We start from the raw sequence: 22,863 nt of genomic DNA, 5'->3' as shown, positions 1-22,863 counted from the left end.
TGGGACTGGATTCACAGAGTGTTCTGGGCTATCATGTGACCTGGTACTGGGAATTGAACTCTGGTCTTTTGGAAGAGCAGCCAGTGCTTCCAACCTCTGAGCCATCTCTCCAGCTCACACAGTTGCATGCTCAAAGGGCTCTCATCTCATTATCACCAAGCCTTCTGTGGTTCTGTTGGTGTAGAAACTGGGGTTCCTGGAAGCTGACTGAGTGCCAGGAGCCTGGGATGGGGCTGGTGCTGAAGCAGCTCCTTTGAGGACAGAATAGAGACCTGAGAGGCTTAGCCCCTGCTGTGCTGTTATCTGTGGGAGTCTGGAGACATGAGGAAAGAAGCTGAGGGAAGCCAAGCATGGAGCCTCCTAACCTTCACCCAGGGCCTATGAAATCCTCCTGCCAGAAGCCTGGACTCCATACAGAGGCTCAATGTTACAGCACCAGGACTCTGACCCTGACTCAGGAAGTCCTTTGAGATTGCCCAACCCCACAGGCTGGCACACCTTTCTGAGAGCAGAGAGACTCCTCTGCTTTCTTTTCTCCCTCGGCCACCACCCTCCCCACCCCCCCCCCCATCCCCGGCATACCAGCACTTCTGTAGCACTCTGTGCTATTTTGCTGGTCACATTAAAGAACCTAAAATGCTTACTATTGGTGAGCTCACCAACATTTCAAGGTAATTAAAAACGACAGAAAAAGAGGCGTCTTTTGTCGGGTGGGAAAACAGCTGTATTTGAGAATACTCTGGGTCTTGTGGCCACCTTGCCCCTATCTTGAGGGAGGCTGACATTTTGGCATTTTTAAGAATCTCTCCCAAAGCATCCCAGCTTCCTTTTCCAACCTTAGCCATGACTGAGAAGCACAGGACTTTCAAGCATTTTTCTCTGTGCATCTCCTGTCTTTAGACTGCTGGGAGAATAGAAAGACAGAAATTATAGGTTGGCTATAGTTTCTCTCAGTTCTCCAGAACCATAAGCATGGAGGGAAGTGTGGCCTGTGATACCCCCATGTCACTGTGCTAGGCTACCCCCATGCCACTGTGCTAGGCTACCCCCATGCCCCTGTGCTAGGCTACTCCCATGCCCCTGTGCTAGGCTACCCCCATGCCCCTATGCTAGGCTACCCCCATGCCCCTGTGCTAGGCTACCCCCATGCCCCTGTGCTAGGCTACCCCCATGCCCCTGTGCTAGGCTACGCCCATGCTCCTGCTACCCCCATGCCCCTGTGCTAGGCTACGCCCATGCCCCTGTGCTAGGCTATGCCCATGCCTCTGTGCTAGGCTATCCCCATGCTTTTTATGAGGCACAGCAGCCATCATGTAGTTTCTAGGTCCAGAGGGCAGCTTGCTCATGGTGGGTAGGCATTTCCTTAGCTCTGGAGCTTGTTGCATTTTCCAAATGGGGTGGGATGCTGTCTCCTAGACCCATAGGATGGCCAGTACCATCCCCTTGAGATGGCAACTTTTTTCTATTCCCCCCTTCAGATATATCCCAACTCACAAATGTAGCATTTATCCGTATGTGGGTTCTTCCAAACTGCCTGTTGGTAAAGGTCTTGTCCTATGACTCTAATCTCCATGATCCATTCTTCTCTCCATTTGGGAGATGGTCAAAACCAGGGGGGATGCATCAAGCAACCTCCTAGCAGAAGGCCCGTTCTGTTTCCTGTTGCTATCTCCATTTGGGGCTTTTCCCGACGTCCTCACGCCCTGGTTTTCCTTCCTAGGAGAGAAGAGGTTGCAGAAGGAGAAAGCTGAGCAAGCCCTGGATAACCCAGAAGACTTAAGGGGTCCCACTCAGTTCCCTGTGTTGAAGCAGGGCAGAAGTCCCTACAAGCGCAGCTTCGATGAGGGAGACATGCACCCTCAGGCCAAAAAGAAGAAGATAGACCTCATCTTCAAGGATGTACTGGAAGCCTCCCTTGAGTCTGCTAACGTGGAATCCCGCCAGCTGGCCCTGAGCACCTCTCTGGTCATCCGGAAAGTCCCTAAGTACCAAGACGATGACTATGGTCGGAATACAACTGCCATGTCACAGGGCATACAGAACATCCACAGGACCCAAGGGGAAGGGGACTGGAAGGTCCCCCAAAAGGTGGCCAAGGAACTCGGCCCATTGGAGGACGAGGAAGAGGATCCTACATCATTCAAGGCAGACAGTCCCGCTGAGGCGTCTCTGGCATCTGACCCCCATGAGCTGCCCACCACCTCCTTTTGCCCTAACTGCATTCGCCTGAAGAAGAAAGTGCGGGAATTGCAGGCAGAGCTAGATATGCTTAAGTCCGGAAAGCTGCCCGAGCCCCCCATTCTGCCACCGCAGGTACTGGAGCTCCCCGAGTTCTCAGATCCTGCAGGTAAGTTGCTGAGGATGAGGCTGCTGTTAGAGGGAAGAGTGCACAATGCGCTGCCTCCCTGCGCAGGGTGGCCCAGAGCTCTCTGTCGCAGCCACCTGCCAGGACACCGGAGGAGTGCAACACAGAGGCAGCCATCTCTGTGGGTGGGAACCCACCCCCTCAGGTGCCAGAGGCAGGCTGGCTTGAAGCTCTGGTGGGGGGGGGCATTGCATGTGCCAACCTGTATCCCCCTTGTCAATAAAGTATGTCCCATCGCAGGAGGGCTGTGTGCTGTGTTCTTGACCTGTGGTTTTCTCTGGGGAAGGAGGGAAGAGGGGCCCACTCTTGTCTCCCCTGGCCGGACTTCTCTCTCCCCCAGTCTTGAACAGGGTGTCTTCTGGGAGCTTTCACAGCTCCCTAAACTCAGAGCAGGAGCACAGCCTTACCGGCTTCTTCCAGACTCTGCCCTGCCCACAGGGTACTCAGTTCCTAGCCTGGACTTCTAAGAAGGACGAGGAACCAGAGAACCTAGGGCCAACAGCTGTGTGACTGTCCTTTTTTGGCTGGCTGCCTGGATCTCTTCAAGTTGTTGGACCAAGGAGGAACTGGGCATCTATTCCGTGCAGATCTGCAACTAAGCTGGATTGCTTCCCCTCTGGCTTTCCTCCCTTCTCAGCTGCCCTCAGAATGGGATGGGGTAGACATCAAAACTACATTTTTGCCTCAGTATCCAGGCTGCCTTCAGCTAAGAGCCACATGCATACCCTGACTATTATCAGGGGGTGGGGAATTCCAGTGCCAGGTCCTCCAGTGTAACCTGAATGTGTGAGATCAAACATTCTGCCTCTTCTAGAACATTCCACCCAAGAAGCACCTGAAAGTCAAGGCTGAGCTCAGGTGCAGGCAGCTTGGAGCATAATGAGTAGTGTCCAGAGACCACCATGGGCAATCCATGGGGGAAGGAACCTCAGTGTGGGGGCAGAAGTACCCTCAAATCGACTTCAGGCTGAGGTTCCATCTCTGTGGGGCCTACTCTCCAGCAGTGTACCTTGTTGAGTCTGTGTCGTCAATAGCCTGTGTGAATGTCTCCCTTCCCCCTCTTATTTTCCAGCCTCAGAGAGCATGGTCTCCGGCCCCGCCATCATGGAAGATGATGACCAGGAAGTAGATTCTGCAGATGAGTCTGTCTCCAATGATGTGATGACGGCAACCGACGAACCCTCCAAGATGTCCTCCGCCACGGGACGCCGCATCCGGCGCTTCAAACAGGAGTGGCTGAAGAAATTCTGGTTCCTACGGTACTCCCCGACCCTCAACGAGATGTGGTGCCACGTGTGCCGCCAGTACACGGTGCAGTCCTCACGCACATCTGCCTTCATCATCGGCTCCAAGCAGTTTAAGATCCACACCATCAAGCTGCACAGCCAGAGCAACCTGCACAAGAAGTGCCTACAGCTGTACAAGCTGCGCATGCACCCGGAGAAGACGGAGGAGATGTGCCGTAACATGACCCTGCTCTTCAACACTGCCTACCACCTGGCACTGGAGGGCAGGCCTTACCTGGACTTCCGGCCGCTGGCAGAGTTGCTGCGTAAGTGTGAGCTCAAGGTTGTGGACCAGTACATGAACGAGGGAGACTGCCAGATCCTCATCCATCACATCGCCCGGGCACTAAGGGAGGACCTGGTAGAGCGCATCCGTCAGTCACCCTGCCTCAGCATCATCCTGGATGGGCAGAGTGACGACCTTCTGGCTGACACGGTGGCCGTCTACGTGCAGTATACCAGCAGCGACGGGCCTCCGGCCACAGAATTCCTATCCCTTCAGGAGCTAGGCTTCTCCAGCACGGAAAGCTATCTCCAGGCGCTCGACCGGGCCTTTGCTGCCCTGGGCATCCGCTTACAGGATGAGAAGCCGACGGTGGGCCTGGGAGTGGATGGAGCCAACATCACCGCCAGCTTGCGCGCCAGTATGTTCATGACCATCCGCAAGACGCTGCCCTGGCTGCTGTGCTTGCCCTTCATGGTGCATCGGCCCCACCTGGAGATCCTGGATGCCATCAGTGGGAAGGAGCTGCCCTGCCTGGAGGAGCTGGAGAACAACTTGAAGCAGCTCCTCAGCTTCTACCGCTACTCGCCCCGCCTCATGTGTGAGCTGCGCTCCACGGCCTCCACCCTGTGCGAGGAGACTGAGTTCCTGGGGGACATCCGTGCCGTGAGGTGGATCATCGGTGAGCAGAATGTCCTGAACGCCCTCATCAAGGACTACTTGGAAGTGGTGGCCCACCTCAAGGACGTCAGCAGCCAGACACAGCGGGCAGACGCTTCAGCCATCGCCCTGGCCCTGCTGCAGTTCCTCATGGACTACCAGTCCATCAAGCTCATTTACTTCCTGCTAGATGTCATTGCCGTGCTCTCACGCCTGGCCTACATCTTCCAGGGTGAGTATCTCTTGGTGTCACAGGTAGACGACAAGATCGAGGAGGCGATCCAGGAGATCAGCCGGCTTGCGGACTCCCCTGGGGAGTACCTGCAGGAATTCGAGGAGAATTTCCGAGAGAGCTTCAATGGGATTGCCGTGAAGAATCTCAGGGTGGCCGAGGCCAAGTTCCAGTCTATCAGGGAGAAGATCTGCCAGAAGACACAGGTCATTCTGGCGCAGAGGTTCGATTCCCGCAGCCGGGGCTTTGTGAAGGCCTGCCAAGTGTTCGACCTAGCTGCCTGGCCCAGGAACAGTGAGGAGCTCCTGAGCTTCGGCAAGGAGGACATGGTTCAGATCTTCGACCACCTGGAAGCCATTCCTACCTTCTCCCGGGATGTGTGCCATGAAGGGATAGACCCCCGGGGCAGCCTGCTGATGGAGTGGAGAGACCTCAAGGCTGATTACTACACCAAAAATGGCTTCAAAGACCTCATCAGCCACATCTGCAAGTACAAGCAAAGGTTTCCGCTCTTGAACAAGATCATTCAGGTCCTTAAAGTCCTCCCCACCTCCACTGCCTGCTGTGAGAAAGGCCGCAGCGCCCTCCAGCGGGTCCGCAAAAACCACCGTTCCCGCCTGACCCTGGAGCAGCTCAGTGACCTGTTGACAATTGCTGTGAATGGACCGCCCATCTCCAACTTCGATGCCAAGAGAGCCCTGGATAGCTGGTTTGAGGAGAAGTCCGGCAACAGCTACACATTATCAGCCGAGGTCCTCAGTAGGATGTCTGCCCTGGAGCAGAAGCCCATACTACAGGCTGTGGACCACAGCTCTGAGTTCTACCCAGACATGTAGGGAGCCTGCGCTGCAGAGGTTACAAAGCCGGTGAATATTTTTTTAATCCATACTCATAAGCTTTGATATATTATATAAATATAAATATATATTATATTATATTATATATATATGTAAACCCACACTGAAATTTTTTTAAAAACTAAGGTGATGTGTCCACCGGAAGCTACTGGCAGCTTTCAGAGAGGAGCAGTGTCGGCAACTGACTCTGGTCTCTGCACTTGGCAGCTGCAGCCTACGAGGCAACTCATCTTCACTCACATGAGCGTGTTTGGGGGGGCATGTGTGTTCCCACCCGACAGTTGAAAGCAGCATAAGCTAAGTGACGATTCTCTTCGTCACTCATAGTCACTTGCTCTGTCTCTGTTCTCATGTATTGGTGGAGGGGCTGGGGGCTGGGTGATGCTCTTGCCTTCTCCTTTTGGGTATGCTTCTACAACTGGGAGCTTTATGGTCTCCTCATTGGCATTCTGGTCCAGATACATGGTGTCCGGGTTTCCATGGGATGAGTTGGATTTCTGGATTGGATTATCTGGTCTTTCTCCCCTCTCCTGACTTCAGCTTGGGAGATATGTCTCTGTTCATTTACTGATTGATTCCTTCACTTGTTCCACCAACAAATGCATCGGTCTCCCTAACTGTGAACCCACCGCACTCTTCCACACCACCCCTCCCATCCCTAGGCTGTTTGTTCCCTTCTTCAGGTCTCTGGCGGTTGAAGGCATTAGCTGATACACTGAAGGCAACTTTCCCACACACACACATTCGACCTTGAAATCTGGGGAGCAGGAGGAAGGATAAGCTTTGTGCAGCTTTCTTTTCAGTGGAGGATAAACCATTATATTTCCATTCAGATCTAGAGCTATTGGGGAGATGAGCCAAGAAATCTAAACCCCAACAGGCTTATTGTTTTCTTATGTTTTGTTTTTGTTTTGCTTTTTAGCAATTTTTGGCTAAAAACAAGTGAAATGAAAAGTGTTTATTCAACTCAACTTCCACAAATTATTATTATTATTATTATTTGGTCTTTATAATTGTGGAATGTGTTGGGGGATATGAGTTTCTTTTCATACTCAAGGGGCAGCTGTTTGTAGTTCAAGGGCAGGATCTGTCAATGCAAGTCATGCCCTGGGTTATACAGAACTCAGGGGAGAGTCCCTGGAGAGGTTGCTCCTTTTGCAAAAGTCTGATGATATTGCTCTTCAGCCTGGTGGGAAGGCCACAGGACAACAGGCAGTGTTGCCCTGTGTGAACTCTTCCTATTTTGAATAGAGTTGGGGTATCCTAAAGAAAAGGAGAAAACAGGAAGTGAGGCGGGACTCTCAAGGTACAAGCATGTATGTACACCAACACGCGCATGTGCGCGCGCATACACACACACACACACACACACACACACACACACACACACACACTGCAACCGCATATAAGCTTTACAGTGCCACTTGCCTCCCCACCCCCAGAGGGGCAGACAGTGGTTTAAGCCAGAGGAGTCTGACCAATGTTCATTTATCTACCAGTATACCTCGCAAAGAGTTTTCAGAAATGTGCATGAGCTGTTAAAAACTTCTCTCCCGTTTCCACATCCGGTCTGTGTGGTCTATGCAGGTCTCCGAATGTGGATACGGGTTGTCTTGGGGAAGGGAGGAAGCTCTGAAGTACCTGCCCATGCTCAGTTCTGCAGAGAACCATCCCTCCCCCTTAGCGTGGGTATTGGAGATCCAACCACAGGTAAGGTCTCCATGCCCTCAACTTGCCTCATTGGGTCTATAACTATGTGGTAGGTTCCTTCCTTCTGGTTTTGTCTCATCTCTGAGGCAAAATGTCATTAACACTGAACATGTTGCTACCCTTTCCTGGTTCTGCAGTTTGTCCGTCCTCCCTCAGATCCTCCCATTGCCTCCATGGTCTTGGTGCTAAGATAACTTTAGAATCATTGCTGCTAGCCAATAGCTTTTCATGATATAAATATATTATATATATATATATTATATATATTATTTTTGAAATGTTTTTGTTTTCAATAGTGATGTAGCATGTAAAACAAGAAACAAAACTAAACAAACAGACAAAAAGCTGGGTGTTTCCAACTGTCCCACTGCCGGACCTCTTATGCTGCCTTCTTCAACAAGTCGATACACCCCGCCTGGTGATTTTTTCATTCCTCACCTCATTCTGGTCCCCACCTTATCTCCCTGCCCTCTGAGGAGGGAGAGTTAGCAGGAACTAGGTAGGAAAACCCAAAGCTCGTTTTAGAGGCTTGGGAATCCCCAGCCTCTTCCCACTTGCCCTCTCTGAGCTGGTGTCTCCTTCTAGCTGCCCCTCGCACCCAGGCTTGAGCCCAGCTGGAGCCACATGGGCCACTGTTGTGAAGCACAAGGCCTCCCACCTGCCCAGCTTCTGCCCTGGCACCTCCTCACAGACATGGAATTTGGTCTGGGGCACTCTCAATGAAAATTGAATGGACCAAGGTGGTTCGGAGTAGGGATGGTTTGCAAGGCGGATCTCCCATGGGCAGCCTGCAGCCATAAACAGTGGCCTGGGCTTTTCTTTCTTGCCAACAGTTGCCTTACAGCTCTCCTTCCCAGTGCGTGGAGCTTCCTCAACCAGGAAGGGTCGTCTCCCAGATGGCCCTAGGCTAGACACGTGAAACCAGGGCTAACTGTTGTTTCCCAATGGGCTATGACTGAGCGAATCAAGTCCTCAGCCATAGAGGCAGATTCATTACCTGAGTCTCCTCAAGACACCCAGGAGCCGTGGACCTGCCCTGAGGCCTAAAAGAATGACCTGTTCTGGCTGCATGTGGCTGCAAACAGTCACCCATCCCCTGGTCCTTTGTCTCCCCACCCCTACCCCTGTCGTCTGTTGCAATGGCCTCTATTTGAAAGCCACTGAGACACTGAGCTCTCCTGGTGTCTTAGATTCTTTGGCCTCTGAAACTCTGGGTGATGGTGACTCTGGATTCAGCCAAGCAGGGCTGTGACAGATGCGCTATAGGCCACTTTGCCTTGGGATGATGAGTGACTAAAGAACCATGAGGATGAATCCCATGCAGTCTTTTCTCACCTTGGATGCTCCCTGGGAGGGCCAGGGCTTCTGCCCAATACATTCTGTCTGTGATGCCCTGTATTTTGGAGAAGGACTTGGGTTGGCCAGAAAACTCTATACCTGGCTCACCTCGAATCTTGGCTGCTTTAACAGACTGGGAAGGCAGACCTTGCAGCAGTTGTCCCTGATGGGGCAGGGACTGTAACTCAGTCCCTGGCATAGAATTGACAGTCATGGGCATAGAATGAAATGCATCTGTGACTTATTCTCTCTGGGGTGACTAGTGGTGGCTTTCATTGGCGTGTGCCTGTTGGGCCAAGTGGGTACCTTGTTCAACCACATGGTTAGAATGTGCTCCTGAGCAAAGGGAAACAATGAGCACTTAGCGTGTGTGTGAGACAGGAGAACCACTCAGCCCCGTGAGCAGCTACTGCCTAGGTAGAATCTCTTCAGGGACATCAGAGTCCAAACATCAGAAGCAGAGGAGGTTTTGTTTTGTTTTGCTTGTGGCATCTCCTGACAGCAGGTACATCATCCTCGCCCCATCCTCACTGGGGAACGAGAGGTCCCTGAACTCCAGGACTCTGTGTAGCCAAGTTCTGCCTGGAGCCTTTGAATCATAGGTGCCTGGAGCCTCTGCCCTCTGGTCTAGCTGTGTGTTCCCAACTTGAGTTCTTCTGCTGAGGTTTCTCCTTGGCTTCTTCATCCCAGACCTTTGATTTTGATCAAAGACCTTGGAGTGACTTAAAGCACCTTTTAAATGTTTTTCATTTGTTTGGAGGAGGAGGAAACAGGGGAGGGTGTGGAGAAGATGGACATGGTCTTAGAGAGGTAGAAATGGACTTAAGATGTTACCCAACCTGAGCTTGAGGACTGGCACCTCATTGCTGCCCACGTGGAGCCAGGTCAGGGCCAGGAGAGGCCAGATAAGTTGAAGTCTAATTTCTGTCTTCTAGAGCACTCCTATGTTTTCACTTCTGCCTCCTTAAAAGGTATCCCCACCTGTTTTTAGTGTATGGTCTGGGTTGGATTCTAACTCAGATTTGTGCTTTTTTTTTTTTTTTTTTTTTTTGTGGTCCATGCACCCTGTTTGGGCATAGGCCCCAGGTTCATGGGAGCTCATGTGTACCCTGGATGCCCTTTAAGAGTCAGCCCAGCCAGACTAGGCTAGCAGCTAAAGCAGGGAGAGAGGGCCTCCAGAGGGAGGAAAAGAGGACACAGCAGGCAGTCACATCAGGCCACTCCTTGGAATCCAATCTAATGGGTCCTCCAATCCTTGGGGGAGAAAGTACACCAGGTGTGCACTGTCCTACTCAGAGGAATATGCCCTTTTCTAGTCCTGTGTAGGTCAGGGTTGTTTTAAGAGTCCCTGAGGTAATCTTTGCATGTTAGTCAGAGGGAGGAAAAGTGCCCTTTGGAGAGGAAAATAGTATGACCCTCCTCTTCCATCTAGCACTCTCTCCTCTTCCCCCCAATCCCTTCAAATTGTATCACCCTAGAAATACCTATGCAATCCAGTCTCCCTGGGAGGCTGTGCATGGAGGCAGGGGTATGTGCAGTGTATCATACTGATGCTAAGGCGTATCAATTGTATATATGGACATATACAGTACGTATACACGCAGAGTAAGAGATTAAATCACGTCTATATATCTATAAATAATATCCTATATATTTATACATTTCTATGTTTTAAATAGATATAAAATAGTCTATAGAGCTGGAAGGGTGGTGGGGAAGCCTGGTGCTGAGCTGGGCAAGGGGAGGAGACAGGGCTCTGGAGAGGGCGTAGGAATGCTCATCAGGTTGGGTTGCTGGCCACTGTGTGAGCATCTTTCTTGGGGTGTTGGAGAGGAGGGTAGCTGGGTCCAAGCTCTCTCCATGCACTTTCTCTCCTTTCCTAGCAGTTCGGGCTGGGGTTGTAACGAGATATCCCCGAGCTCCAGCTACAGTAGCCCCTACCTCCCACTACCACCAGCCTGCACTTAGCTGGTCATTGTTTGGCAGTAGGGGGTTGGACTTGGTCCCTGACCCCTAGTGAAGGGACCTCTGCACAAACTCTCCAATACCCTCCCCTATCAGGAATGAGCAGCGTTGATGGCAATAGGAAAGGAGCGCCTTGAAACAACAGTTGTTCGGAAAGGTGTCTTCCCCATTTCCCAGATGCTTCTGCCCGCCCCCTAGAGGCCAAGCCTCTGAAGTACAACCGTCCTGGCCGCCTTCACCCATTCAACCACTGTCTCTAGAGCACTGGGAGTTGAGGAAGGCAGCTTGAGCTTCTAGTAGCGCTGTCTCTCTCCATCCAGAGGCCCCACCTGGTGGAAGAGCTATATCTGCACACTGATATTATCAATGGCAACTCAAGTTCAGGAGCAGGGCCTTGGCCCAGCCCACTCTGCGCAGCTGCAGCTGCTGGCTGTACTCAGGACAACGTCGTCCCCTCTTCCCAAATCAACTAAGCAGCCCAACCAACCTCCGCTGTGACAGCAGGTTTATGCTTAGTTCACAAACACTGTTCTCATTCTGTGACTGATGCCCAAGCCCACTCTCTGGGAAGGGTATCTTCTTCAGCTTGTCCCCAGGCAACACTATCCCTCAAGCTGGGTGGGGATGCCTGGGGCCACAGGGAGTAAGATCACCTGTCAACATGACAGTGGGCTTGTGCCACCGAGGTGGGAGCCAGAAACCTATTACTCCCAGCATCCTCTATCCTCTCTCTCTCTTGGAAGCAGAACGGGTCTGACGACAAATGCCCTCCCTGCTGTCCAGGGCAGCCTGCCTTTGGGCTCCACAAACACACTCATTTCCCATACCGAGCCTTCGCAGGTCTCTCCCTGCTCTCCTCACCATCCTACCAACGGACCTCAGTCTCCAGCAGACCTGTCCTGTACCACAGTTGAGACCAGGTCTGCTCTGCCAATGCCCACTTCCTTGAGCCACAGCTAGCTGCCAACTGGGCTGAACACCTTCTAGTGCCTGGCTCAGTGGAGTTCAGGACCAATGGCCCAAGCCTTCATCCCACTACAGTGGGTCAGAGCCTGGCCAGGGGATAGGCATTCCCAGTAGCAATCCCACAATGCACTGTACCTCAGAGAGAGAGAACACTCCACAGGGCATCGAGAGGACTGGCCCCCATGCAGAGGGGGCAACCGCTCACAATACTGCTCATGAGAAGACAAAGGCCAGACTGTCCTAGGGCATCCCTCAGTCTACCCTTTGGCCTCTCCGGAAGAACTAGTAGTCTTTTTCAGCCCTGGTCTCTCTCCTTCTCTCCACCCCCAAGCTGCTGAACCATTTTTCATATCAATCACAAAGAAAAAAATAAATAAAGTGGGGGTGGGGGGATTCCTAGGAGCCTATTACTACATACATATTAATATGTTAATACTTTCTTTCTTAAAATCAACTCTCAACGTTATTATTTGGCAGACTGTGCTTTATAGTACCTGTGTGTTGGGGGCTAGAACACTGGATACAAATAGAGCTATGCTGGTTTATAATCTGTATGCAGTCTTTCCTTTTGTCACATTATCCTCGTAATGTAAGAAGATTATTAATAAAAGCATTTAAATTGACACACCAAGCTTGGCTCCTTGCTTCTGCGGCAGGCCTCAGTAAGTCCCACAGACCCCATCAAAGGGCTCAGGTGTGGGGTTGGAAGCCACTTGAGTCCTCTTTAGCTGCTTCCTGCTTTTTCTCACCACAGCTTCATTTTCCCATTGCAGCCCACTTCTAGCAGGAAAGCGCTGAAAGGTGTCGGTCCACCCAAAGAAGTTATGACTGAAACCACATAACACCCCTAGCCCGTGAACACTAGCTGGCCCCACAAGAATCTCTCTGAGGAAGCATCCAGAGCTTCTACAGATCAACTGGCTGCAGTGCTCCTGCTAACTGCCTTTGGTGGTGCTCCACTTGCAGGCCTGGTCCCCATTTAGAAAGGTCTTTCTTAGTATCTTGCTGATGGCACTGGTGGCAGTGGGTGATGAGTAAGATTCTCCTCACATGTTTGTGAGGAAGGAGTTAGACAAACATTGCTCTAAGTACAGGGTTTTCCTCTTGAGATGCTGAGGCCTCCACTCTCAATCCCTCTCCCAATCCAAAGTCCTCACAGTGATCTTCCCTCTAACTCTATCCTTACTTCTGCCTTCTTAGCATGACACATTTTCCTTTCAGCTCAGAATCATCATCACCCACACAGGGGTGTCAGTCACCAAGGTGGCTTTTATTTCTGGAGAGATGTAAGCAAAAGTCTTCTCAATCCAGAGAGAGAACCAGTAACAGACCAAAGTAAGGATACCACCAAAGTCTGACTCCATGAGACAATGGGTTTGTTGGGGCTACTTAGAAAGGTATGGGTGAGGATTTACTTACAGAAGCATGGGTGACTCAAAGGCAGCTACATTACCGAAAGCCCATTCCAACATACGTGTTTATTCATGAAAGCTGAAACCCTGGCACTGTCTTGGCAGCTTGCATCAACTCAACAGGAGATTCTGCCCTTATTGCTGATATACCATTGGAGAGGGAAGGACCTTGGAAATCTGATTTAAGTTTCAAGGACTTCCTTGGACTTATGAGTTGTTTATTTCCAGAGTCTTAAGACCCCATTTAGAACCTTTCAAGTCCTAATGAGCCTCTATTCAAGATACAATATTTCAATTCAGCGGAAATTTTACACGACACTCTACCCATTCTTCCAGTTCTCATATACTTCCTGTTTCCTGTCCATGGTGTTCTCTGAGCCTTGGAGCAGTGATGTAGAAGCTTTGGGCTACTCTACCACAGGAACAGTCTCTTGCTCTCAGGACCTTCACTGGCGGTTATTAGTCTCTGCAGCTTACCATCACTTGTAAAGGAAACATCCCGTTATGACCAATTGCAGTTGACAACACTGCTCATGGCTGTCCTAAGCACAAATATTTAGAGAGAAGTTTGCCAGAGCCATATCACATCCATGTAACAAACAAACAAACAAACAAACAAACAAAAAAACAGTATCAGTTGTTTCCCTCCCCAGCCACAGGTTTTTTGTTTGTTTGTTGTTTCAAGACAATTGCAACTGTTTCTATAGGCCAACTTGGCCTTGAACTCAAAGATTTGTCTGCCTCTGCATCCTGAGTGCTGGAATTAAAGGCACGTGCCAGCCAGGAGGGGTGGTGCACACTTGTGTAATCCCAGCACTCAGGGAAGCAGAGACAGGCAGATCAGTGTGAGTTTAAGGTAAGCCTGGTCTACAAAAAGAGTCCAGTACAGCTAAGACTATACAGAGAAACCCTGACTCAAAAAATCAAAAGGGGGGAAAAAGGGGTGTGCCACCACTGACAGCTCAGCCAAGCCACAGGGTTATTTCCTAGATTGCAATATCAGACATGAATTCCTTCCTGTGGAGTGGGCTTTAAACCCAATTAGAAAGTCATTGGTTGAAGCCTGAACAATCCATGCCACTGTTGTACCTATAGTCACACATTTCTTGGGACTGTGATAGTTTAGCTGTAGGGTCCACAGCCAAGTAAGACGTTTGGTAACAACTGTCTCCTAGCAGGGCTACACTGTACATTCCACGTTATAAAAACAAGCCAGGAGGGAGTGAATATTCAGTTCAGCCCCAGCATTGTATCTCTACGTCTTGTAATCATGCATTGTCTTTATCTATAGGGTTGTATTGTCCAATTCCGGCATGTGACCAACAGCAGTGGCAATGACCTTATCATTTGGGGGGGGGTCGCTGGAACCATCGTGGCCAACAGCTCCCCATTCTGAGCTTTTGTTCCAACAGCCCTTTGTCTTCTGTGAGTGCTTTTTCTCATTACATAATATGTTTTTGTTTAACTTAAGTGCTTGCCTCTACTGCTCTTTCACGAATCCGTAAGACACTCAAGGATTGGCATTATGGAGCAAAGCCTTTTTACAGAGTGTTACAGGATCTCTAAAAGGCCACGATAATCTACCCTGGATTTTTTTTAATGCTACTTGGTTTTGGTCAGCTAAGGGGATGATTGAAAAAATAAAAGTTGACAAGGCCCAATACAGTGTAAAAGGATCTCATAACCTTTTTTTTTTTTTTTTTTTTTTTTTAATCAATTCTTTAGTCAAAAGAGCAGTGTTGAGTACAGTGAAACGAACAGGAGACACTGCCCTATTTGGCCTTGTGTAATCCATTGACATTTCCCTTGATCTGTCCGCCTGCTCATCCTGGAAGGATGCTGTTGTCATGGGGACCCTGTTCATCTCCCAACCCCTAATGGTCTTAGTGGCCCCCTTGTGTTCCTTGGCTCAGTACAAACCCAAGGGCATCACTCTAGCCTGCCAACCCCATTGCTGGAGCTACCCTCTTGGTTCTGACAGGCTGCAGACCAACAATGAGGCGCTTGCCTTTCCATCAGTCACATCTGGCTTATAAAGGGCCCCAGTCTGGGTAAGCAATCATGAACTCCAGAGTACTTCATAGTACATACTCTGGTGTGTGTGTGTGTGTGTGTGTGTGTGTGTGTGTGTGTGTGTGTAGGGGGATAAGGTGGACCCCATTCATTGAGTAGATAGGTGACTCCATACCAAGCAGAGGAAGATGGCTGTCCTGGGATTTCCCTCCACTCCTAGACAAGTCCATCTTTGTTGTGTATCTTGTTGAACATCTAATGAACCTTGCAGCCATCACTACATTAAGGAGGCACAACATTCCATTCCCCACAGGGGAAGGGTCACCATACCGAGGACTTCCTTCATGGCATTCCACCTTCACATCCGTCAGCCTCAGCTGTTTGTCTAAGCATCTCCGGCAGGGGACATGGCAGCCATACACACCCCCGTTCTTCAGCTCATCTTTGGTTTTGTCAGTCCTTGCTTGGATACCAATTGTGTTGTGTGATACTATTTTTGAGGCAACTCAAATAAACATATTTTTTTTCATCCTAGAGAGGCAACCAATAATAGAGCAAAGTAACAACAATCCAACTTGGTGAAACAATTTTATCGGGGTTCCTTACAGTAGTGTAGGTGAGGGCTTATGTACAGAAGTATGGATAACTCACAGGCAAGTTGTATCACTAAAAGCCTACCCCAGCAGAGATGACAACTTATGAAAGCTGAAACCCTGGAGCCTTCTGTGCAACTTGCAGAGTCCAGTCAACTCCTACTGTTTGTATTCCTTTGAACAGGGAAGGGCCTTGTGTATCTAGTCAGCTTCAGGGCCTTCACGAAACTTGTGAATTGTTTATTTCCTGGCTCTAAAGGAGCCTCTTTCTAGGGTTGAATGTTTAAGTTAGGAAGACGATATTACACAATACTCCCCAGATCTGGAACATGATAATTTTGTCACCAGGAAGCAAGGGAAGGAAAGACCCTCCTCCACCCCCCTGCACCTAACCTTGGCTATGAAGTCATTCCCAAAGAGTGACTCTTGGAGGATGTAGTGACACTGTCCAACTTTCCAAGGCCCAAAGGACAAGTTGAAGCCACTTCAGGAAGAAGCCTCAGGAGCCTGGCTAGTGGTCTGGGACTGGCAGTGCTTCCTGTGTTTCCGTGACAGCTACTACAGTAGTCTTTTTAGAGCAGATCTAGGCGTGGTGCTGACTTAGCATGACACCTAGTTTTCCCAGTGGAAATCATCTCCTTTGCTCCAGTCCCTGCCTGTCTCCTTGTCTCATCGTGTCCTCTGCCCTCTGCCAACGTGTTTTTTAAATCTATCTGAGAAACTTAGATGATACTCTGAGCTCTATGCCTGAGACAGCTGTTCCCAGGATGGCAGCAGATTGTGGAAAAATACCACATTTTCATTTTCATTTTCATTTTCATTTTCATTTTCATTTTCATTTTCATTTTCACTTTCTCTCTCTCTCTCTCTCTCTCTCTCTCTCTCTCTCTCTCTCTCTCTCTCTCTCTCTCTCTCTCTCTTTCTCTCTGCTGTGGAACATCCTCCCCAATCCTAAGCAATGCCCATGAGGGTAAATTAGAGGCATTTAATTCTATGGTAGGTAGTGCCCATCACCAGATAGGCAGGTAATGGTGTATGCTGAAGGATGAAGGAATGTGAGCAGCTCCTGCGAGGAGACTAATCCTAGCACCTGCTCTGACCACAGCTTGGTCCTCAAGTCCTCCTTGTTGCCTATCTGTCTTGGTTTCCTCATTCAATCATAATGACCCTGCACTTGACCTCTGGTGACATCTGGCCTTGACCCAGTCCCTACTCTGCAAAGTGAGAGGTTGCTACACAGTTGGTAATTTCGCCTATACTCCTTTTGCTTGCGCTTGGATAGATTCCCAGCCAAATCAACAAGCATCTCCCAGTCCTCTAAGGAATATCTTCCTACCTCTTTCTAGATTAGCCATGTCTGCACTCTGTAGTTCTAGGTAACATTTGGGGACTATAACCCATACCTCTAAGTGACCTTCAAGAAGGGATGTATGGCTACTGGATATATTTTAAGAGTCTTGATTTTAGGGCTAGGCAGTGCCATATTAAAGTCCCCCAGACTCTTAGAAGCACATGACCTTGGACAAATCATGGATCCCAGTCTGCTTCTTCATTTGCCCAGTACGTAGCTGTGGTCTGCTGTGAACAATTATCTTCTCACTGCTATTGTGGCCTTTTTGATCTGGATGAAGTGGGGGGGGCAGGAAATAGTGGGGTTCTCGTTTCCTAGTATCACTGGGAATACCTGAACGTTGGATAGCCTGTACCTTAGCTTGAGTGGGACCCACCGTTCTTTCCTCAGAGAGAGCACTGGTGTAGGGGACCTTGAGGTCGGCTCAAGTTCTCAACACAAAAAAAGGGGATATTTCTTTTCTCCAGAGGGACAAAGGACAAGGAATAAAAGACAAAGACAGGAGATAGAGGGTGAGAGAGAAGGAGAAGGGGACAAGGGACCAGGGGAATGAGTATTTGTCCCAGAGCAGGACAAAGGACTGCCTCTGGATAGAGAGAGACAGATGTGGTCCATAGGAAAATGGTGGTTTATAAAGGTAAGTGGGGAAACCCTGTGTTAGGATGAGGTGAGCCAAAGAGGCCTTTTGATTGCTAGACTTTAATGCTTTGATGACTAGACACTGGTAATCAGCCTCAGGAGGAGGAATTAGCCAAATAAGGGAGTAGACTCCTGGTGGCTAGCTTTAGGAATGTAATCTAATGTTATTTGCAAGGTAGAGGGAATAGAGGAGAAGGGCAAGGCCTGCCAGAGCCATGTTTGCCATGCTCAGGCTGGCTATAGTCCCTTCAACTGGGGCTTTTTCCTCAGCTTACATCTGCTTATCATACCTGAACCCCCAAGGGAGAGGAGCTGAAGAGAAATTTGATTTGTTACTTTGGGCTAGAAAAGCAGGTTTCCCCTTGCTTGTCCCTGGATGGCATCCAAGTTTCTGAAGTAAAACTTCTACCACCCACATTTGCTGACAAGCTGTCTCAAAAATCTCTGGAAAGAGCATCAGGAAATTGGGGACACCTCCAACAAGTGACAAAGCCCAGCTGAAGACCATACTCCATGGGAGCTCTGCTTTAATCTCAGTGGTCACCCCCCCCCCATACTGGTTTCCATGACAACATCCATTTCACAATACCAAGACTGGCTTGACCCTTTCACCTTGGGCTGGGAAAGTTACTCAGGTCCCACTAGGAACCATCTGTGAGGAGGATTACAGGGCCTCAGCTCTGACTTGGAGCTCCAAGGCAGAAGTGAACTTTTTCTGTCAGAGCATGGTTCACTGTTGAGGGCTTTCACTGGAAAGCCAGGGGATTCAGCAACCAGGAATCTCCACCGTTTCTCTTTCCTGTGTAGCCACAAGCAAATGTTAGTTTGGGGCTCAAGTGGGCTGTCTTCACAGTTGCCTGCGAACTGTGGGGTATAATGGTTGGCTGTGTGGAATGAAGCCCAATTAGCCCATTTTATTACAGAAAGACCAGTGCTCCCCAGCTGCCATTATGATGTGAAAATGGATGTGCAAAGTAAAAAGAAAGGAAAATATCCCGTCTGTTTTAGGGGTTATTTATCCTAGTTAGGAGCCTTCCATTTTGACTGGTCATGGTGACACACCTTTTTAATCACTGCACTTAGGGAGCCAAAACAGGCAACTATCTGTGATTTCAAGGCCAGTTTGGTCTATACAACAAGTTCCAAGACAGTCAGGAATACATAGAAAGACGCTGTCTCAAAAATAAGATAAAATGAACTCTCAAAAAAAAAAAAAAAAAAAAAAGCAAATAAATAAATAAAATTCAGGCTTGATTCTTTCCTTAATCTCAAGCCACCTCCTTTAGAGGCCAGAGCTGAAGTGGTCACCTTGAAGGTCTAGGGTGGCAGGATTCCAGGAGCCCCTTTGTCTCTGCCTGTCCTCTGCTTCCTTGAGCCTCCACTCATGGGGTTCTGGGAGTAGTTTTGAAGAGTCACAAAGACCCATCTGAAATTTCTTACCAGGAATGAAGTTAAAGCTCCAACACACCCACACATGCACACATGCACACATACATACATACACACACATGCACCCACATGCACATACACACACATATAGTTACACACATGTGCACACACACACACACACATGCCTTTGTCCTAGCCGTTCCATTCATTCTTCGACACATCTTAAAGAGACTATGCACGTGCATGGGAAACATGGATAAGAACGTCCGCAGTGGCAGTTCCTATAAAGTAACTGCTGAGGGGGAACAGAGAGATGTCAAGGTACATCAATAGAATGGGGTGTGGTTGGTCCATACAGTGGAATATTATACATCTGTGACAGAGAAATTAGTTAGAGCCACATGAAGCTTAAAAAATCTTAATGTTGAACAAAAATAGTGTGATACAATTTGATCTTAGAAACACACAGATACTCTCTAGTGTCAGAAGTCACATGATCATATAGTAAAAATATGAAAGATGCTTGGGATATCAAATCAGAGGGTCTCAGCATAGGACACTAGAAGGGAAGTCAATTACAGAGGTGCATGGGTGCTTAATGCACAAGCCTTTTCCCCTGAACTTTATATATCTAAAACATTAAGGAAGGGAACAAAGAGAAACACTGGGCTGTCAATCCTGTTGGAGATGATTTATTTACCACTGTAAGATTTGTGCTCCAAAGTGTAACCAGACAAGTGACCACAATGTCTCATGCGTCCTTTTGTGCTTTGATTTGGGACCGTTTAATGAACACACAGCATCTAACAACAGGAAACACCGAGGACAGAAGCACCCCCAAAGGACTAAGATTCCCACTTCAGTTCAGTTCTGACCCTGCCCCCTTCCACTGGGGCTCCTTTACATCTGAGAGCAGCTGCCCTGAACTGCACTCCCAGCTCCTGGTACCTGTTGCTTCCATTAGAGGCATGTGCTGCTCACTCAGCTCCTGGAGTCATCTCCAACCAGAATGGACAGACACATGCAAGGGCTTGGTGGGCAAATACTCAACAAATAGACACCTAGTGACATTGGGAGGGGATTCACAGAGGACTGGGGGTTATCTCCTAACTGCCCAGCAAGCAGCCTAGCCTGAAATGGCCTCTCACTTTATTTTCACCTATTGCTAGAAAAACGCTCCCTGGCAAAGACTTAGATTCCTTCCCCAACCGATCCCACGCGTTCACACAGATTCAGTGACACTGATGCAGAGGCCACTGACTCACAAGGATGCCTGGAAACAAGCTAAGCCAATGTAAAAGCTGACTGAAGAGATTTGGTTCTTCAGTCCGACATCTCTGAGTAATTTACAGAGGATGTTTTTTGAGAGGAAGCACAGCCGTGAGAGGATCTAGGAAGTACCATCAGTTAAGCAGTGACAATTTATGTCAGCTAACTAGTTGATGGCCTTCTGAAGTTGGACTGGCAGGCTCCCATGACATCAGTGCAATGCTATAGGTAGCCCACTGAGGTGCTGTAACCGACAACTCAAATCTGGCTCACAGGTATCTATCCCTGCAGCCACTTCTAATTACTAGATGGGCATCTATTGGAAATATCAATAGAGGCAGCCAAAACCTAAATTCTTATTATTTCCCAGTTAAAGGGACATGTTCCTCCAAACTGGAAGGAGGCACGTTTTCAAGTGGCCACGTTTCCTTTTTAAAGTTGTCATCTATCTCCTTAGTCACAAGCCAGCTGGGATAAGCCAAGCTCAGGGCTGCTTCCTCCTGAAGTACAGGCACACTGACAAGGACAGGTCTGTCCCACAGAGCCAGCTTGGTGCGCGACACTGGTGGACGTGACAGCTAGCCCTCAGAACGCAGCAGGCACCTCAGAGGATACCACCAAGGCTTGCCAGGGAAAGGGTTCCCTAGGTATGACAAAAAACAAACAAACAAAACAACCCCACCCCAACTTCTTAAATAAAACCGTCAAAACACACAATATAATTCAAGAGTAGGATTCAAAGAGGAAAAAACTATTTTTTAAAAAGGAGAATTAAAGTAAGCAGAGAGTTCCCCTTTTCATACTGCCCTGGTGGGGGAACTCCTAGAGGGCAGTGGTGGAAAGGTTACTGGAGAGTGTACCCCTGTGCTTGTTAAGGATCGATGCCTTGTGTCTTCCACTCAGCTCATCAATGTGGCATGCCCCCCCCCCCACACACACAGTGGCCCAGAGACCTGTTGGCCAGCCACTTGTTCTCAGCCTTCCTAATGCCAAAACTCTTTAATGCAGTCCCTCATGTTGTGGTGCCCTCCAACCATAAAATTATTTTCATTGCTGCTTCATAACTGTAATTTTTGCTACTGTTATGAATCGTTATGTAAATACTTTTGGAGACAGAGTTTTGCCAAATGGGGCACGTCCCACAGGTTGAGAACTGCTGCTGTAGACTGAAGTGAGCAGGGGCTGCCCACAGAGTGTACCTGACACACATCTTTCTCCATGACATAGATGAGCAAGACACAGTTTTCTGAGAGACCCTGGGGCATCAATCACACTCACTGTCCTGGTGACTCCGCTTACTTTTTAGTATTGGGAATATAGTAAGACAGAAATGAGGTCCTGGCCTCAGCAAACACGTCTGTGTCTGTCTTTGGGTGTAGGCATGTGGACAGGGCAGGAGGGGGATGACTGACAGCTGAGCCTGGAGGATGACTATGTCCAAAAATGATGGTTGGTGGCTGGCAGCTGACTACAGGTGCAGTTGGTGCCACATGGCGATCTGCCGGCGTGGGTTTTTTAGCATCTCCTCCCAGTGGCTGCGCTCAGAGCCCGAAGCATGCAGGCCCAGGCTGCAGTGGCCTAGCTCGCAGCTTGGCCCCTCCTCGCCCTGGCCCAGCACCTCCAGCTCCACACTGGATGCCCGCAGCAGGTCGTCCGGTAGTTCAAACATGATCATCTCATTCCACACAGGGTTGATCTTGTGCTTGGCCCGTTTTGTCTGTTTCTTCTTCAGCTTCTGAGCCTGGTGCTTCAAGGTCACCTTGACAGAGACATCTAGGGGTGGGTACAGAGGAGAGACAGATGGAGGGGAACAAGTGAGCTGCTAGAATCTGATCACACCTGGATTACTGCTCCTTTCTGGAGTTCCCTACATTTCCACTGGACCATGCATTCACTCAACAGGTGTTATCTACCAGACGGCAGGAACTGTTCTAGATATAAAAAGACAAAGTTGCCATGCCTGTAACTTGCACTAGAATGTGGAAGATTGACCATACGGGTTGAGTATCTATCTGTAAGGCTTGGGACCATAAACATTCAGGTTTAGGGTGTTCTTCAGACTAGGGGATATTTGCATATACATTGTGAGATATCTTGGGGATGGGACTCAAGTGTAAGCATAAAACTTCATTTAACGATTCATTTTTCTTGAACCTAGAGGTTTACACATTCTAAGCAAGCATTCATTCTCACTGAGCCAAATCTCCAGCTTTCTTTTTCCATTTTCTTTAGAGACAGGGTTGCACCAAATCACCCCAGTTAGTCTTGAACTTTCTCTGCAGCCCAGGTAGGCCTGGACTTGAGGTCTTCCTGCCTTCACAGAAGCTGGAGTTCCAGGCCTGCACCCCTGGGGTTTCACACTCATCCACACAGTCTGAAGATACTTTTTTTTTTTCTTTCTTTTTTTTTTTTTTACAACATAAAGGCAAATTTTCATGGAGTAGGATTCCCCACTAGCGGTCAAAAAAGCCCAGATATTGGCATTCACTGGATTTTGGATTTTCAGATTAGATACACATCAGCAAAACCTATGAGGTCAGTGGGGTCTCTGATACGAGCATGTCAGATGACTTCTGAGGAGCCGCCTTAGCCGTA

At 49.0% G+C, this 22,863-nt stretch overlaps 2 protein-coding genes across 5 annotated transcripts in view; one reads left to right on the top strand and one right to left on the bottom strand.

Moving 5' to 3' along the window:
• Prdm11 (PR/SET domain 11) overlaps positions 1 to 6,258 on the top strand; it is a 72,266-nt gene extending 66,008 nt beyond the window's left edge. For 3 of the 4 annotated variants that reach the window (XM_051144189.1, XM_051144187.1, XM_051144188.1), the window contains exons 7-8: positions 1,721 to 2,347; positions 3,438 to 6,258. In XM_051144189.1, coding sequence (XP_051000146.1) covers positions 1,721 to 2,347; positions 3,438 to 5,602 — 2,792 coding nt within the window. In that variant the 3' untranslated portion in view covers positions 5,603 to 6,258. The remainder of the gene's footprint in view (positions 1 to 1,720; positions 2,348 to 3,437) is intronic. The other variant, XM_051144190.1, reaches the window with a different exon arrangement.
• A 15,217-nt stretch (positions 6,259 to 21,475) lies between these two features.
• Syt13 (synaptotagmin 13) overlaps positions 21,476 to 22,863 on the bottom strand; it is a 37,446-nt gene continuing 36,058 nt past the window's right edge. Inside the window, exon 6 of the mRNA XM_051144192.1 lies at positions 21,476 to 22,041. Coding sequence (XP_051000149.1) covers positions 21,737 to 22,041 — 305 coding nt within the window. The 3' untranslated portion in view covers positions 21,476 to 21,736. The remainder of the gene's footprint in view (positions 22,042 to 22,863) is intronic.

The sequence above is a fragment of the Acomys russatus genome, chromosome 4, assembly GCF_903995435.1.
Source record: "Acomys russatus chromosome 4, mAcoRus1.1, whole genome shotgun sequence".
NCBI classification, from domain to species: domain Eukaryota; kingdom Metazoa; phylum Chordata; class Mammalia; order Rodentia; family Muridae; genus Acomys; species Acomys russatus.
The sequence above is the reverse complement of the archived record's forward strand: the minus strand, read 5'-3'. Positions and strand labels throughout refer to the sequence as shown.